Source organism: Nyctereutes procyonoides, unplaced genomic scaffold, assembly GCF_905146905.1.
Source record: "Nyctereutes procyonoides isolate TBG_1078 unplaced genomic scaffold, NYPRO_anot_genome, whole genome shotgun sequence".
Lineage (NCBI taxonomy): Eukaryota > Metazoa > Chordata > Mammalia > Carnivora > Canidae > Nyctereutes > Nyctereutes procyonoides.
In genome coordinates, this window is record NW_026575124.1 from 2,833,931 (window position 1) to 2,849,680 (window position 15,750).

At 47.2% G+C, this 15,750-nt stretch overlaps 1 protein-coding gene across 1 annotated transcript in view; it reads left to right on the forward strand.

Moving 5' to 3' along the window:
* The window catches only part of SCN8A (sodium voltage-gated channel alpha subunit 8), a 178,955-nt gene that overhangs the window by 141,053 nt on the left and 22,152 nt on the right, over positions 1 to 15,750 (forward strand). The window contains exons 16-21 of the mRNA XM_055337028.1: positions 74 to 430; positions 4,299 to 4,769; positions 5,298 to 5,415; positions 5,942 to 6,096; positions 9,394 to 9,567; positions 15,062 to 15,184. Of these exons, the coding sequence (XP_055193003.1) occupies positions 74 to 430; positions 4,299 to 4,769; positions 5,298 to 5,415; positions 5,942 to 6,096; positions 9,394 to 9,567; positions 15,062 to 15,184 (1,398 nt within the window). The remainder of the gene's footprint in view (positions 1 to 73; positions 431 to 4,298; positions 4,770 to 5,297; positions 5,416 to 5,941; positions 6,097 to 9,393; positions 9,568 to 15,061; positions 15,185 to 15,750) is intronic.

A 15,750-nucleotide genomic window follows, 5' to 3' on the forward strand; every position in this document is an offset into this window, starting at 1 on the left:
TTGTATTTTAGCTGTGTGGTAAGAAAATGGATTGAGTATCATTTGATTTTTGTTTTGATTTTTTTCCCCTTAGCTCCGAGTCTTCAAATTGGCCAAATCCTGGCCCACCCTGAACATGCTGATCAAGATTATTGGAAATTCAGTGGGTGCCTTGGGCAACCTGACCCTGGTGCTGGCCATTATTGTCTTCATCTTTGCTGTGGTGGGGATGCAACTCTTTGGAAAAAGCTACAAAGAATGTGTCTGCAAAATCAACCAGGACTGTGAACTCCCTCGCTGGCACATGAATGACTTTTTCCATTCCTTCCTCATTGTCTTTCGGGTGTTGTGTGGGGAGTGGATCGAGACCATGTGGGACTGCATGGAGGTGGCAGGCCAGGCCATGTGCCTCATTGTCTTCATGATGGTCATGGTTATTGGCAACTTGGTGGTTAGTACTAACTTGTAGAATTTTTCAGTCTTTGCCCAGAACATCTTACCCTTGACCAAGAAGCCCAGTAGGCATGGTCTTACTAACTTCATGTCTGTGCTAGTTTTTATTCTTTCTTGGTTTAAGAACCCTAAGGAAGGTACAAATGAAGGAAAGAAGACTCTCTTTACAGAGACCTGCTGAGTCATAAACCCCACTGTCAACCTTTTTTCATGGTATGGTAACAAAGCTCAGCAAAGTTAAATGATTTTCCTGAAGTCAGGGAAATGGCAAATGGGCTTATTTTAGATTCTGGACTACAAAATCTATGCTTTTTCTACTATAGAGGTTTCCTTCATTTAAATTAGAATTTCTCAATCTTGACACTGTTGACACTTTGGGTTAGGTAATTCTTTGTTGTAGGATTGTCCTTTGTGTTGTAGGATGTTTAGCAGCAACCCTGGCCTCTACTGTTTACTGGCCAGTAACACCCCCTCTACCCTGTTATGATAACCCAGAATGTTTCCAGACATTGCCAGCTGTCCCCTAGGAGGCAAAATTGCCCTCCATTGAGAACCAATGATTTAAACCATTAGAGGGTTTTATCTAACTTGTATAAATGGCAAATCACTTTTTTTGCTTTAATCTGTCTGCCTACGGTCTTCTGCCTCTGTATATAGAATATTCACCAACAGAAATTTTGACACCATGTTTCTCAAAGTGTGGTCAGAGGACTAGCAATAGTGAGATCACTTTAGAGTATGTTAGAAATGCAGAATCTTAGGCCCCTCCCCAGAACTACTGAATCAGAATCTGCATTTTTAGCAGGAGTCTCCAGGTGTTTGACGTGCACACTAGAATTTAAGTCCTTATTTTTCAGATGAGGCACAAGTCTAGAGCAGGGGGCGCTAGAAGAAGGAAACCCAGTGTGACCCCTTGTCAGATCATCCAGAGCAAGTCTCCTTTTTGTGCTGTAGAGAAGCATGCCAGGAGAGGGTTCCTGCTCACCAGCCTCTGAACCAGCTGTTCTTTTTATGATCTGTAAAAATAGACACTGATGTTTTCTGTAATCCCTCCCTTTCTCCATTCCTGACCCCCCTTCCCGCAGTCCTACTCCCGCTCGCCTTCCCACTTCCCACTTCCTCAGTGAATGCAGCTATTGCCTCCCAGTGCATAGTGGGATCCACATTTCCCAGCCCTGACCTCACACCCCTTTCTCTATTCCCTTCTTCTTATTTGTCTCTGCATCCTCTCCCCCTGACTCTCTACAGACAACCTGAGCACATGACAAAATGCAGTATTATTTCTGCTTTGGATGACACTTTTCCAGGTTCAGTCTTTCTGCCCACCTAGTCTCTAGGAATCTGTGACTATAAGTCTCTTCTGACTCTCTTCTCTCCCTTCCCACTAAATTATCTGGTCCCTTTCATACATCTTTTTTTATAGTATTTATAAGATCTGCCCCGTCCTTTCCATATCTATAATCCATCCAGTATTTCTTTTTTTTTTTCTTTTTTTAGATTTTATTTGTTTATTCATGAGAGACACAGACAGAGGCAGAGACACAGGCAGAGGGAGAAGCAGGCTCCATGCAGGGAGCCCGATGTGGGACTCAATCCCCGGTTGAGCTGGAGGCAGACGCTCAACCACTGAGCCACCTATGTATCCCCCCATCCAGTATTTCTAAAAGTGTGGTCACAGCTACCCAAGTTTCACATGTTAAAAAAAGGCTGAGTTCCAGGCCCTATACCAGATCTACTGAATCAGAATCTTAAAGGTGAGGCCAAGGAAGTATGTATTTTTTCATACATCCCACCCCAGGAGATTTTCATGCATTCTAAGGCTTGAGATTAAAGTAGCCTAATTCAGACCCCTGTTAACTCATGCAACTAACAACTCTAGCATATATAGCTGATAGAAATAATTTTCTCAGATCTCTGTCATCTGTTATTCCTTTACTCAAAGACCAGTAGTAGATCCAATTAAATAAAATTCAAATCCCTCAGCCTGGCCTTCAAAGCTCCCTCCAACTCACCCCCATTTTACCAACCATATTCCTTTGTAATTCTACAAATGGCCCAAATAATTTGCATACATATAGTTCATTTCTCATTTCCATCCCTCTCACTCTACACATAGTAACATCTCCACCTAAAATGTATTGCTTACTCTTCAAAAGTGTGACAAAGTAAGGGCCGTAAGGGCCAGGTGTAAATCACGAAGTGAACAACTCCCAATTTTTAAAGTAAGCTTTAATAAAAATAAATTAATTAATCTTAATGTCCAATGTGGTAAAATAGGATATTAAAACATAAATAAAGCTTACATCGATGACTAGACAGTTATATAAAACAGAACATAGAAGTCACCATCACTATCTGGTCAAACTATTTTATTTTGATAAATGTTAAGAAAACAAAGGAAGCTAGTTCTTAGGATAACATGAACTATATTTCAGTTCTACTTTCTTGATTTGTTAGGAAAACATGGTTCTCCAAGCCTAGTTTTTCTAATGTGGGTTCTCCAAGACACCCACTGCTTGTGAATACATGGAATCTGTACCCTCTTCGATCCTCCCAATAAGCCATGTTCATTTTTTTTTCCTCATTGGGTACTTTTCTCCCAAAATGGATACAGTTTTTGCTTTTTCTTATTATAAGAAAAGTAATATATTTGGGAGTACATATATATGTATGTAAAACTATGAGAACCAAGAAAAGAGGTGCTATAAACTTGTATCACAAACAAAACCAAACAAACTGCCCACTTGGTAGAAAAGAGTATCGAGGTTCCTCAGAAAATTAAAAATAGAGCAGCAGCTGGGTGGCTCAGTGGTTGAGCATCTGTCTTTGGCTCAGGTCGTGATCCCAGGGTCCTGGGATCAAGTCCTGCATCAGGCTCCCTGCTTCTCCCTCTGCCTGTGTCTCTGCCTCTTTGTCATGTCTCTCATGAATAAATAAATAAATTCTTAAAAAAAAAGATAACTAAAAATAGACCTACTATATGATCCAGTAATTCTACCACTGTGTATATACCCAAAGAAAACAAAAACACTAATTAGAAAAGATACATGCACCTCTATGTTTATTGCAGCAGTATTTGCAATAGCCAAGATATGGAACCACCCCAAGTATCCACCCATAGATTAAGAGATGGGGTATCTGTATAAATGGAATATTACTGGGCCATAAAAAAAGATTGAAATCTTGCCATTTGCAACAACATGGATGGAGCTAGAGGGTATAATGCTAAGTGAAATAAGTCAGAGGGAGACAAATATGATTTCACTCATACGTGGAATTTAAGAACAAAACAAATGAACAGACAAAACAAAAACCCAGACTCTTAAAATTCAGAGAACAAACTGGTGGTTACCAGAGGAGGGTGAGGTGAAATAGAGGATTAACAGTACGCTTATTGTGGTGAGAACTAATGTGTAGAGTTGTTGAATATTGTTTTTTTTTAAACTTTTTTTAAATTATTTATGATAGTCAGAGAGAGAGAGAGAGAGAGGCAGAGACACAGGCAGAGGGAGAAGCAGGCTCCACGCACCGGGAGCCCGACGTGGGATTCGATCCCGGATCTCCAGGATCGCGCCCCGGGCCAAAGACAGGCGCTAAACCGCTGCGCCACCCAGGGATCCCGAGTTGTTGAATATTGTACACCTGAAACTAACACTATATGTTAATTATACTTCAGTAAAAAATGTTTTAATGTCCACTTAGTGACATGAGCATTTAAAACACTGAGTGGGTCAAACCAAACATAGTAGAAACTATTGTGCCTGTCACATAAGTCTGGATTTTCAAGTTTTAACCCTAGTTTAGTGGATGACTTTCGCTAATACTGTCAACATTCACTCTCCTTTCTCCTACTGCCACTGGTACAGGTGCTGAACCTGTTTCTGGCCTTGCTCCTAAGCTCCTTCAGCGCAGACAATCTGGCAGCAACAGACGATGATGGGGAAATGAACAACCTTCAAATCTCAGTAATCCGGATCAAGAAGGGGGTGGCTTGGGCCAAACTGAAAGTGCACGCCTTCATGCAGGCCCACTTGAAGCAGCGTGAGGCCGATGAAGTGAAGCCTCTGGATGAGCTATATGAAAAGAAAGCCAACTGCATCGCCAACCACACTGGTGCAGACATCCACCGGAATGGTGACTTCCAGAAGAATGGCAATGGCACAACCAGTGGCATTGGCAGCAGTGTGGAGAAGTATATCATTGATGAGGACCACATGTCCTTCATCAACAATCCCAACTTGACCGTGCGGGTGCCCATTGCTGTAGGCGAGTCTGATTTTGAGAATCTTAACACAGAGGATGTTAGCAGCGAGTCGGATCCTGAAGGCAGCAAAGATGTAAGGCCCCAGTCTAAAACTCAACTGTGATTCTGGGTGGGGACAAAACAGGGGCCCTGTCATCTCCAGGGACTGGTTCAGCTATGGGGTTGGTAGGGAGATTATGGAATAGCCAACTAGGTTTGAGAACCAACCCTAATACCCTCTGTCATTCTAGACCTTCCTTAGGTGACCTAGTATCCTGAGATATTTCTAGAACTATGTCCATTGCTGCTGGATCCTCTGAGAGGCTGGAGCAGAACGCTCAAGGACTTCCCTGACATTAATCTGGCTGAGCTGGAGCACTGAGCCACATTTTGTTTAGGGTGGATCACTCACTGTGAACAGACTTTAATGTGTTCTCCCAGTACTGGAAGAAGTTTTGGGGCCCTCTGGTAATTGGCCCTCCGGAACGGGATGACGATGAGTCTGTAAAAGAATTGCAAAGAGTTATATCTGACCCATCACCTGTGCCCGAGGTAGAGCAGTCAGTGTAGAGTGGAAGTTTGCTGCAGAGTTGGTTGAGCTCCCTTTTCTTTGTGAATCTAGAAACTGGATGATACTAGCTCCTCTGAAGGAAGCACCATCGACATCAAACCCGAAGTGGAAGAAGTCCCGGTGGAACAGCCCGAGGAATACTTGGATCCAGATGCCTGCTTCACAGAAGGTGAAAGGGGGAAAGGACAGGGGTGGGCATGTGACACTTGCAGTCCTCACAGACTTCCGCCAGGGTCAGTGGTTGGGTGAGGGTGGGGGCTCCGTGGCCATCTTCAAGAACTTTATTCCCACCTCATCATTTAGGGAAGTTCATATGTTTCCCTTATTTGGTTCATACCAAGTTTCTATTCTCAAATATTTCTTTGTCCATTTTCTCTTGGCATCAGCCCAGAAACTTCCATTAGAAAGGCCTGTTCTCTCATGGCTGTGTCTGCCTCCTGACCACCCTTTTCTCCTCCCTCTCACTGCTTCTTTATAGGACATCTTCCCAACTCCAGAGGGCCTTGCCCTGGTAGCCTTGCAGCCTAGCCCCAGCCCTGCCACCCTCCATGTGTGAATCAGACATTCTGATTCAGCCACTGTACTCCCGGCTGTGTGGTGGGGCAGCACCTGGTGGGGCCTGGGAGACCGAGGAGAGGGCAGGTCTGGGCGGGGCACGCTCCCACGGTCTGACCTGCCTCTCCCGCTGGTGCCAGGTTGTGTCCAGCGATTCAAGTGCTGCCAGGTCAACATCGAAGAAGGGCTAGGCAAGTCTTGGTGGATCCTGAGGAAGACCTGCTTCCTCATCGTGGAGCACAATTGGTTTGAGACCTTCATCATTTTCATGATTCTGCTCAGCAGTGGTGCCCTGGTGAGTCCAGGGGAGAGGACAGGGAGGGCTGGGCTGGGCTGGGGAAAGCTTTGAACCGGTGGGAAAGACCAGATGAGGCCCAAGCCCAGTTTCTCTGAGAGCCCAGATGGCTGTGGCCCCAAGGCCAACGGTCAGCCAAAGTGCTTTGGGCTGCTGTTTTGAGCCTTTAGGATTAGAATCCACTTTTCCACATCTTGATCTTCTTTACTCAGGCTGAGTAAGATCTTTCACATCTAAGACCCCCCCCCCTTCTATCAGGGTGAGAGCACAAATTAATTACCAAGTATCTTCACTGCTTAGTTTGCCCCATTCTAAGCAACTTCCTAAGATGAACTTTCCTTTCTCACCTAATACCCCAGATACCTTGTTCTTTACTTTTTAGTTGCTCCAGATAAGAGGGAGGTTGGGTTCCTTGACCCCACCTCCCCTCACACCCTAACTAGTCTGGAGAGCCCATGGCATTAGCAAATACTTAAAGAGCCAGGTCTCTGGTGTTCACATGGGAGTAAGTGCTTCTTGTTAACTGGTGAGGCACATGGGGCACTGAACACATGAGCTCTTCCCCTGCTGGAACTAACTAGCAGGGCATTTGCTTTCATTTTAGCTGGCTTATAACTGAGGAGACCTGGACAGGGTCAGGTGTGAGAGAGCCCCAGTTGGATAGATTGAGGATAGGAGGGACTTAGAGATGCTGCACATTTCCTTTGAGTTAAGGGAAAGAAGAATGAAGAATGCAGAATTTTTTTTTCAGAATTTTTTTTTAATATTTTTATTCATGAGAGACACAGAGAGAAAGAGACACAGGCAGAGGGAGAAGCAGGCTCCATGCAGGGAGCCCGACGTGGGACTCGATCCCGGGCTTCCTGAGCCAAAGGCAGACACTCAACCGCTGAGCCACCCAGGTGCCCCAGAATGCAGAATTTTGAAGTGATTTTAAAGAAGAAGGCAGGCACGTTCATGTAGGGATGGAACGAAAGCCTAATCTGGATGTAGAAAATAGCTGAGGAGAGCCCCAAATTTAGTGTTAAAGATCCCGACAGTGACTTGAAAAGTTTTGCTGACTCATGAGGTAGGAGAATAAGAGAAGCCGAAATGGAGGCAGTCGGTGGCAAAGCAGAGGCCTTGGGAAGTGAGGGACCAGGGGGGATTGTGCAGGAATGCGGCAGGACAGGTGCTGGAGGCTGAAATCCCTTGGTGGCCTGCATCTGGGTGAAGGGGAGTCGCACTGCTCTGCCTGCCCTGGGCATTGATTGCCTCCACAGGCATTCACTCAGTGCTCCCTGAGGTTGGGGGGGGGGGGCGGCCGAGATGACAGCAGAGCCCCTGGCCTGTGAGAGAAGGGACAGGCTGGATGCAGGCCAGTGATGGGAGAAAGGTGTCTTGGGACTGTTGTCATCTCTGTTCCTCCAGTCTAGTAAACAGATACCTAAATTAAAGAGAAGATGAAGACTGTGCAATTAGTAGGCATGAGACTTAATAGCAAAGCGAAGGGGTGTCTGGGTGGCTCAGTTGGTTTAGCGCCCGGCTCTTGATTTCGGCTCAGGCCATGATCTCAGGGTTGTGGGATCAAACCCTGTGCTGGGCTCAGTGGGGAGTCTGCTTGAGACTTTCTCTCCCTCTGTCCCACCGCTGCCCCTTGCTCTCTCACTCTTTCTCTCAAAAAAAAGGGGGGGGGGGGGCTCAGCGGTTGAGCATCTATCTGCCTTTGGCTCAGGGCGTGATTCCAGATGCCTAGGATCAAGTCCCGTGCTTGGGCTCCTTGCATGGAGCCTGCTTTCTCCCTCTGCCTGTGTCTCTGCCTCTCTCTCTCTGTCTCTCGTGAATAAATAAATAAAATCTTAAAAAAAAAAAAAAAAGAATAGCAAAGCGAAGCCACATCTCAAATGTCTGAGAGAATGCAAGAATAGGATTATGATGGGACTGCAGAGGGAGGGCATAGAGCCGCCAGTGACAGGAAGCTCAGCCTTGGGCATCTTGCACGTATTGGGTAGTGGTAATGGGAAACTTGACCTGGAAGCTGTTGAGTTTTTCACTGAGCAGCAGGGGTTTATTTATACGAAGACCCTGAGAAGCACTGGGGACCCATGACCTCTGCCCCCGCTGCTCAGTGATGGAACTGGAGTACCTGATGTCCATGTGGCTCCATGTTGGAAACGTATCTGCAGGCAGCCCAATACTGTCCATCCTTCCAGCACTGTCCAGAGCAGGACCTCCCATTGCCAGACACAGGACTTCTGTTCCACCTGCACTTTTCTCACACGCTGCAGGACTGCCCCCTCTCCCTCCTCAGCCCACCACCCCACGTACACCTTCATGTTAGGGAATCACCCCATCACCCCATTCAGGAATTCCAGAGAGAGAAAGCCGCGCTAAGATTTTCTTCACCTGAGCTTCTCCCAGCCCTATGATCCTCCCCCTGTATCTGTGGCATCAGGCTGACGGGAGAAAAGATTCTGCCGTATAAGCATATCGAGTGTTGGCAAGGACACACGGGAGCTGGGGCCCTCATACACGGCCCGGGGAAGCGTACGGTGGTGCTGCGTCTGGGGAGAGCTCTTTGGTGGTACCTCAGAAACTGAACCTACGGTTACCGTGTGAGCTGGCAGTTCCACTCCTAGGTATTATTCCCTAGAGACGTGAAGACATGTCCACAGAGAAGATTGTGTGTGCATGAAGGTTCATAGCAGCGCTAGTCACAACCACCAGAAAGTAGACACACAAATGCCCGTCAGTGATGAAGGTAAACAGACTGGTACAGCCATACGTCGGAGTAGTGGTCATCGGTCAAGAGAAATGCAGCACTCACACGTGCTGCACCACGGGTGGACTTGGAAACACTGCACAGTGAGGGAAGCCGGTCACCAAGACATGGTTGTAGGATTCCACGTTGTAGGGTTCCATCCACATGAAATGTGTGGAATGGGCAGATCTGAAGAGAGAAAGGAGCATTGTGGTTGCCTGGGACTCGAGGGAGACTGGGAGGTTAGAGGGTGGCAGGTAGGTGTGGGGTGTCTTTTTGGGATGGATAAAGATATTCTAAACTTGATTGTGTGATGGGTGCACAATTCTGAAGGTACTGAAAGCTTTCGAACTGTACACTTGAAATAGCTGAATCGTATGGTGTGTGGATTATAGCCCGATAAAACGGTTTTTAAGAAGCCACATGTGACAGGGGAGTGGGGTGAAAGAGACAGGGAGCCGAGGAAAGGCCAGCCACAAGGGGAGAAGCTGCCAAACAGCTTCCGGTGCTGTTTGCCTTCCTTCGGGCACATTGGGCAGCTGCTGCTTCTCTTTCAGGCCTTCGAGGACATCTACATTGAGCAGAGAAAGACCATTCGCACCATCCTGGAATACGCTGACAAAGTCTTCACCTACATCTTCATCCTGGAGATGTTGCTCAAGTGGACAGCCTATGGCTTCGTCAAGTTCTTCACCAATGCCTGGTGCTGGCTGGACTTCCTCATTGTGGCTGTACGTGTCCTGCTTTCTACTTTCCACACCTTCTAGTAGGAAAACAAAAGCAGGGATGTTCCTTCCTCTGACGGCCAGAGTTGCCTGGGAGCTCAGGGTGTCGGACAAGGTGTAGACGTGGGTTCGGGTAAAGTCCCTGTTAGAGCACTCAGACCTTAACCTTGGGAGAGGGAGCTCTGAAGTCCCTATGTGTGATCCAGGGACTGACCAACCAGCTCTTTGCTCTGGTGCTTTGGCTTACAAGAGTCAGAGATTAGGAATGGGAAGTGGCATCACTTCCAAGTGCCAACCCCCCTTGTAATGATTAGGCTGGGAACGAGAAGGTTCTTGCCCCACACTAGCAGGATGTCCACTTGCGGGTGCCAGGAGAGGGATGAGGATGAGGTGGGGGCTGCTGGGGGGTTAGGTGGCGGGGAGCGGGGGGGATCTTGGTAGGCTGTCTCTGCTGACGGTTCCTATAGACATAGACATTTCCGTCAACTCAAGGCTTCATACCAGACTCCTCTGAACAAGTTAGTCTATCCAGAAGAGATGGAATTCACACCAAATAACTCCCTCCCTCCCCCCCTCCTTCCCACCCATTGCCATTTCCACAATGGTGATTAAACTGAAGAGAATCCTTTTTCCCTCCAGGTTCCAAGACCATCTCCAAGGCGTGGTAGCCTCTGATCATCTGCAAGGCTTGGTGGCCATGACCTCCTGTGTTATTTTTCAGGGTGGAAGCTGCCTCATCTGTGACTGTTTCTCACCCCACCAGCGCTTGTTCCCCCTTGGCTTTCCTCACTGTGATGATGCTTCTTATTCTGTGTAATCGCTAAAGTTCTTTTCTTCCCAGCCAAATCAGCATGTGAAAGAAAGGGTGAATGGGAATTTCAGGATTGGGGCCGCGGAGAATTGACTTCCTGCTGAGGGCTAAGTGCCAGGCAAATGGATTGTTTGGAGGCTGGGAGGGTACATTTAGAATATAGGTGTCCTCAGCTGTATAGTAAACTACCTAGAGAGTGCCTCTGGGATCCAGAACAGAGCAGCACGGAGGCCTCCTTCTCTAACTGAGAGAGTCCAGCACCGCGCACCAGTGATCTCTGCTCTATAAATGCGTTCCTGTTCCAACACAGTGCCTGGAACTTCCATGGTTAATGAAGTTCCTCCCAGTAACCTTCCAGGAGCTGTCACTCTGCTCCCATCTGCATTCCCTTTTCAGAAATCAGGCCTTTAGGAAGCTGAGGTGAGGAAGTCACCTTCTGCCCATGAAGTGAACCAAACAGATGCTGCCCCAGCAGGAGGTTTCAGCACTCCTTTAAGCAACTACTGCTAGTACCTTCTGGCAGAAAGGCTCTACCTCCCACAGAAGAGCTGATGGAAAGCTCGAGCTCTGAGAATTAAGGAATGGGCTTGAGATATGGCCCAGAGAACTAAAGTGGCAGGGCCAGCTCTCTTTCCGTAGAACAAGACCACCTGGAGTCCGGTTGAACACCTCCGGGAGTCCTAGAAGCCCCCCATCTTCTGGACCTTCCCAGAACTCAGACAGATACATCCCCTCCCACACTCAGGAAGTTGTGATTTAGAACAAATCCTCCCCCCCCCCCATGACCTTCGCCTCCTGCTCTCTTACCTGAACACTATTTCTCTTCTCTCTGGGGGAGACAGCCCACAATTCAAGGATGTTGATCAGGTGTCTCACTTTCCCCTGGTACCCAAATAAGCTGAGAAGAGCACTGACAGTCCTGCACATCACCATTTATTTAGCAAACATTTTTATCACTTTTTATACCAGGTGGCAGAGACATAAAAGGTATAAGGCAGACACGGAACCAGCAGTAATCCACAAATGCCGCAGCCTTACCATTGCCTCGAGACCTGACAGTGGTTCCTGAGAACCTCAGTACCGGTTATTAGTCAACAAAATAAATCAAGCGCTATTGACTGTGTAGACTTGTCCCAGAAGCTGTAGGGAGTCTCGAGGGGCAGGCAGGCATGGCCCAGCTTCTCAGGCACTCACACCAGCTTGCCCGACCACCCCAGCCTGATTCCAGGCTTGTTTGTAGTGAGCTACCATTCTGTGAACAGGGCTCTCCCAGGACCCTGCCATCTACTGATTTCTCTTGGACACAACAGTGCGTTTATTATCAGATGTCCCTGAGCACCCACAACAGCAAAGCCACCTGGCAGGAGAGCAGAAGACATAGACAGTTCTCTCCAAGGGCCTGAAAGGATGAGACATATATACAAATAACCACAGTCTGAAGCAGAGTGCGCTACGTGGGAATAGCCCCGGGCCGGACTATGGCTGCACTGTCTGCCACTTCTGAGTTGTGAATGGAGAACAAGGCTCAGGTGACACCTGCACAGCCAGAACCATCAGAGTTTTTGCTTGTCTAGTGACTTTGGCATTCTAGAACATCCAGCAGGTGTAAACTTTAGGTCCTACTTTAGCACCATCTCTGACTCTCTTCTTCCCATCCCATCCCCCAGTGCCTAGATGTCCGAATCTGTTAATCATCACCATGTTTGTTTCCCTACTAGACTCTCATTCCACTGTGTTGCCCCCTAAAGCTGCTCAGAGTACTTTTTACAATCACATGGATAATCTGGACAACTTCCAAGGTTAATTCTCTTTGGCCACAAGCCATGTGAATTCCCAAACAGAGACAGAGTTTCATTTTGCTCAGGTCCTTGGCTGCACTGGAGATCTTGTCCTGTAGAAGAATTTTGTCATCTTTCCCCCAGAGAAATTTATCCCATCATATCCAGAGGTTAGCCAGCATATCGGTTCCAGGGATGGGAACTTCCAGAGACCACACGTCCTGAATTCAGACTATTACAAACATTCTCCATCTGAAAATGTTCACATCATTTGGAAGAAGTCACCCAGTGTCTGCCTTTTTTCCATTCCTGCCTCAAGTTTTACTTCCCCTCAACTCCTTGCTTTTTTCCAGGTTTGATTCTTTCCTGAAAATTTTACTTTCAGCAATGATCTGGTGGTTACCTCCAGTGAGAGTTTAACATGGGGACTCGGAGGATTATCAGAGCACCCTTAGCTGCTAAGGAAGAGCCCACATAGGACCTGTGCTGACCCTGTCTTGGGAGATCTTGGCTAGATTGATCAGCCGACCAGCACATTATCTCCGGATTGGCATCTGTACCTCCATCCTTCTTCCCACCTCAGGCCTCTTTGTTATCAGATAAACCACCCCCCTGAAGAGGGGGCGGTGCCTCCCTGCTGTGTATGGGGCCCATCATGGGTGAGGCCCATTGCCCCTCAAAGCTTAGTGTTTTGCAGTCTTCACCTGGCATAATTTCTCCGGATGAGATTAGCTCGGGGGTATTTTGAACTCAGGCGCTTGGTCAGGATGGGATAACTTACCTTCAGATGTACCTATTAAGGTCTCCCTAAGAATCTGGTAATTGTAGACTATTCAAGGAAGGTTAAGAGTTGGTTGCACTTGGCAATAATAGGTAAAAAATACCTCCATGTAGAGTCTTACTGATAATGATAAATGGAGGGGAAATGATTGGGTGGTGCTCCTGTGTTCAACTCAAGATAAAGCTATTGAGGCCCTTGTTTTGTTTTAGACAAAAATTGAACTCTGAACCATCTACCCTTCAAAGAACATGAGTAAATAGGGCAGGCTTTAATTCCACATTTGCTTTGGATACTGCATAGGATTCCAGGGTAGATACCTACGCCGTTAGATTATGAGTCCAGGCATAGATGAAAAGTTCACACCACTTTTAAAAATTGAAATCCTTGAGCCTGCTCATCCCTTTCCCTCACTAGGTCACTGACATTCTACTTCTACTGCCTGCCAGTCCTGCTGCTTCATTATAAAAAGAAAATAAATTATTTTTTAAAAGATTTTGTACAATTCAGAGATAGAGAATCAAAGAATTAAAGCCCTCAGCTAAACATAAAACAGCAAGAAATGAAACTGAGTTGTAGATTATTTCCTTCTTTCTCCTCTAAATTTGCTTTGAAATGTCAGTTTAGGCCAGGCAGATCTGTAACCACCACTTTCCAGTAGAGGGAATGATTGATGGGAACATCTTAACCCATCCCGGAATTTGTGGTGCAGTACAAGGGAGAGACCCCTCCAAGAAACCTGTTAGGATTTGATCAGCTAAAGGTAGTTTCCTTTGGTGGGAACTCAGGTCAGGCCTCTCGTTCAGGCCCAGACAGCCCTACGTATAGTTGTCATCTGGTGTTACGGGACCACACGGTAACTGCTCTGAGGGCTCTGGTAGACCAAGGTGAGTTTGTCTCTAGAAGAGCGGGAAGGCGTTTGACCATCATGACTCTGGGCCTAAGGACCTGCAGACTTCTCCCCAGCGTGGCAATCCAGTCAACTCCAGATTGTTCAGAGACCAATAATCCTCTCTTGGGATATCATCATTTTACCTGCCAGTCGGGGAGGTGACCTGTCTGTGGAGGAAGGAGCTCTGGCCTGGAAGTCAGGAGGGGGGTCTCTCTCTCTCTCTGGCTCCAGAGCTGCCCGTGTAACACCGGCCAGATTCTTTTGTAGGAGACTCAATTTCCTCATCCGTAAATAAAATTTAAAATTTTTTTCCAAGAATCCTTCCAGCTGGTTTTCCAATGCTGAGAGTGGAGAAGGTGGTCCTGGAAAGGACAGACCTGAGAGGCCAGTTCATTTTGAGCTGTTTTGGAGAGAGAGAATGGGGATTAAAAGGAGAGGTATGGGTTCAGTTTTCCGACCCACCCACGTTCTCATGGCGGTGCAGGAGTCACGATTGTGGTTCAAAGATGGAAGGATTATTAGAGATGAAAGTGAGAGGAGGAATGGCCTAAAGTGAGTTCTCGTGGAGCCAAAACTCTGTCTAGAAATTGCTTCCTTTGGTCCTTGCCCTCTCGGGAACCGCAAAGCCAGGTGGTGCTTACTGGATGTGTTTCCTTTGTTGACGTAGTAACTCATCACATTCTCCAACAAATGGTTTCTTGTCAAGCAGGAGCAAGAGAGCTTGTCCCTGTTGGAAATCCATGGTGAATGAGCTGAGGAGGGGGCAGCTTGTGTGGAGTGTGTGTATTTATCTGTATTCTTTTCCATAGGTACCATTAAATTTGTCTGGCTTAATTTAATGGCAACTTCTGGGAGCTGCAGAGGCTGTAAAGGGCGAGGGTAAGGTTTTTGTCATCTGTTCAGGCTCCTCTCCTTCCACTGGAACGTCCTCATTCCCCCCTCTCCCTTCAGCCTCTTCCCTGTGCCAACCTGTATGTATGTTCTACTGCCTCCTCTCGATTTTCTCCTCCCCTTGTGTTTTTTCTTCTGCCTCTCAACCTCCTTTCCTTTCAGGTCGTTTGAGTCCAAGTTGAAGTAGGCAGCTGGTGTTACCCACTCTTTCTCCCTGGGGGGCCCAAATCTGTGTAATCAGTGCTAGGGGCTTTATTCTAACACTCTGGAACCTCTTTTCTTGTTTTTCTTTGTTTTGTTTTGTTTTGTTTCCTTTTTTGTTTTTGTTTTTCTCTTCTGTTTCCGTGTAGGTCTCTTTAGTCAGCCTTATAGCTAATGCCCTGGGCTACTCGGAACTAGGTGCCATAAAGTCCCTTAGGACCCTAAGAGCTTTGAGACCCTTAAGAGCCTTATCACGATTTGAAGGGATGAGGGTAAGATACTAAGAGCAGCTGATCCTTCTGCATGCCGATGGAAACTGTTTACGCATGCTAGAACTGATCACACGGTGGGAAGATCATTCAGACACGATCTGTGATGCAGCTGCTGATTTGATCCTCCACTCTCTCCCGCGCACCTGCCCCGTGCGAGGGGGTCGCATCAAGCTGCCTCATCACATTAATATGGGCCCCACCCCAACAGCGTGCCATCGCAGAACATGTTAATGCTGGCTATTCTCATTTGGCCTGGCTTACCTGTAGCACTCGGGGCGGCTTTCTGGGCTGTTGATTTAATAGGGAGAATCACCAGGTGCAAAGAAGGGGAATTGTAACCCAGAGACCCACTGAAAAGCAGAGGCCGCAGGCAGGGTGAGTGCCGCGTAGGGGCATCAGCCAGGTGGGGACTGTGGCCTTGCAGCCACTGAGAAAGCAGCTGAGAAGGGGCTGGAAGACATGATGGCAGGCCTGGAATTGGGAATGGAGCAGAATTTGGCATGGCCCCGGGAAAAGAGATGCTTTTCTTTCTATTCTGATTCCTCTTATTGCACCTTGTTGTTCTC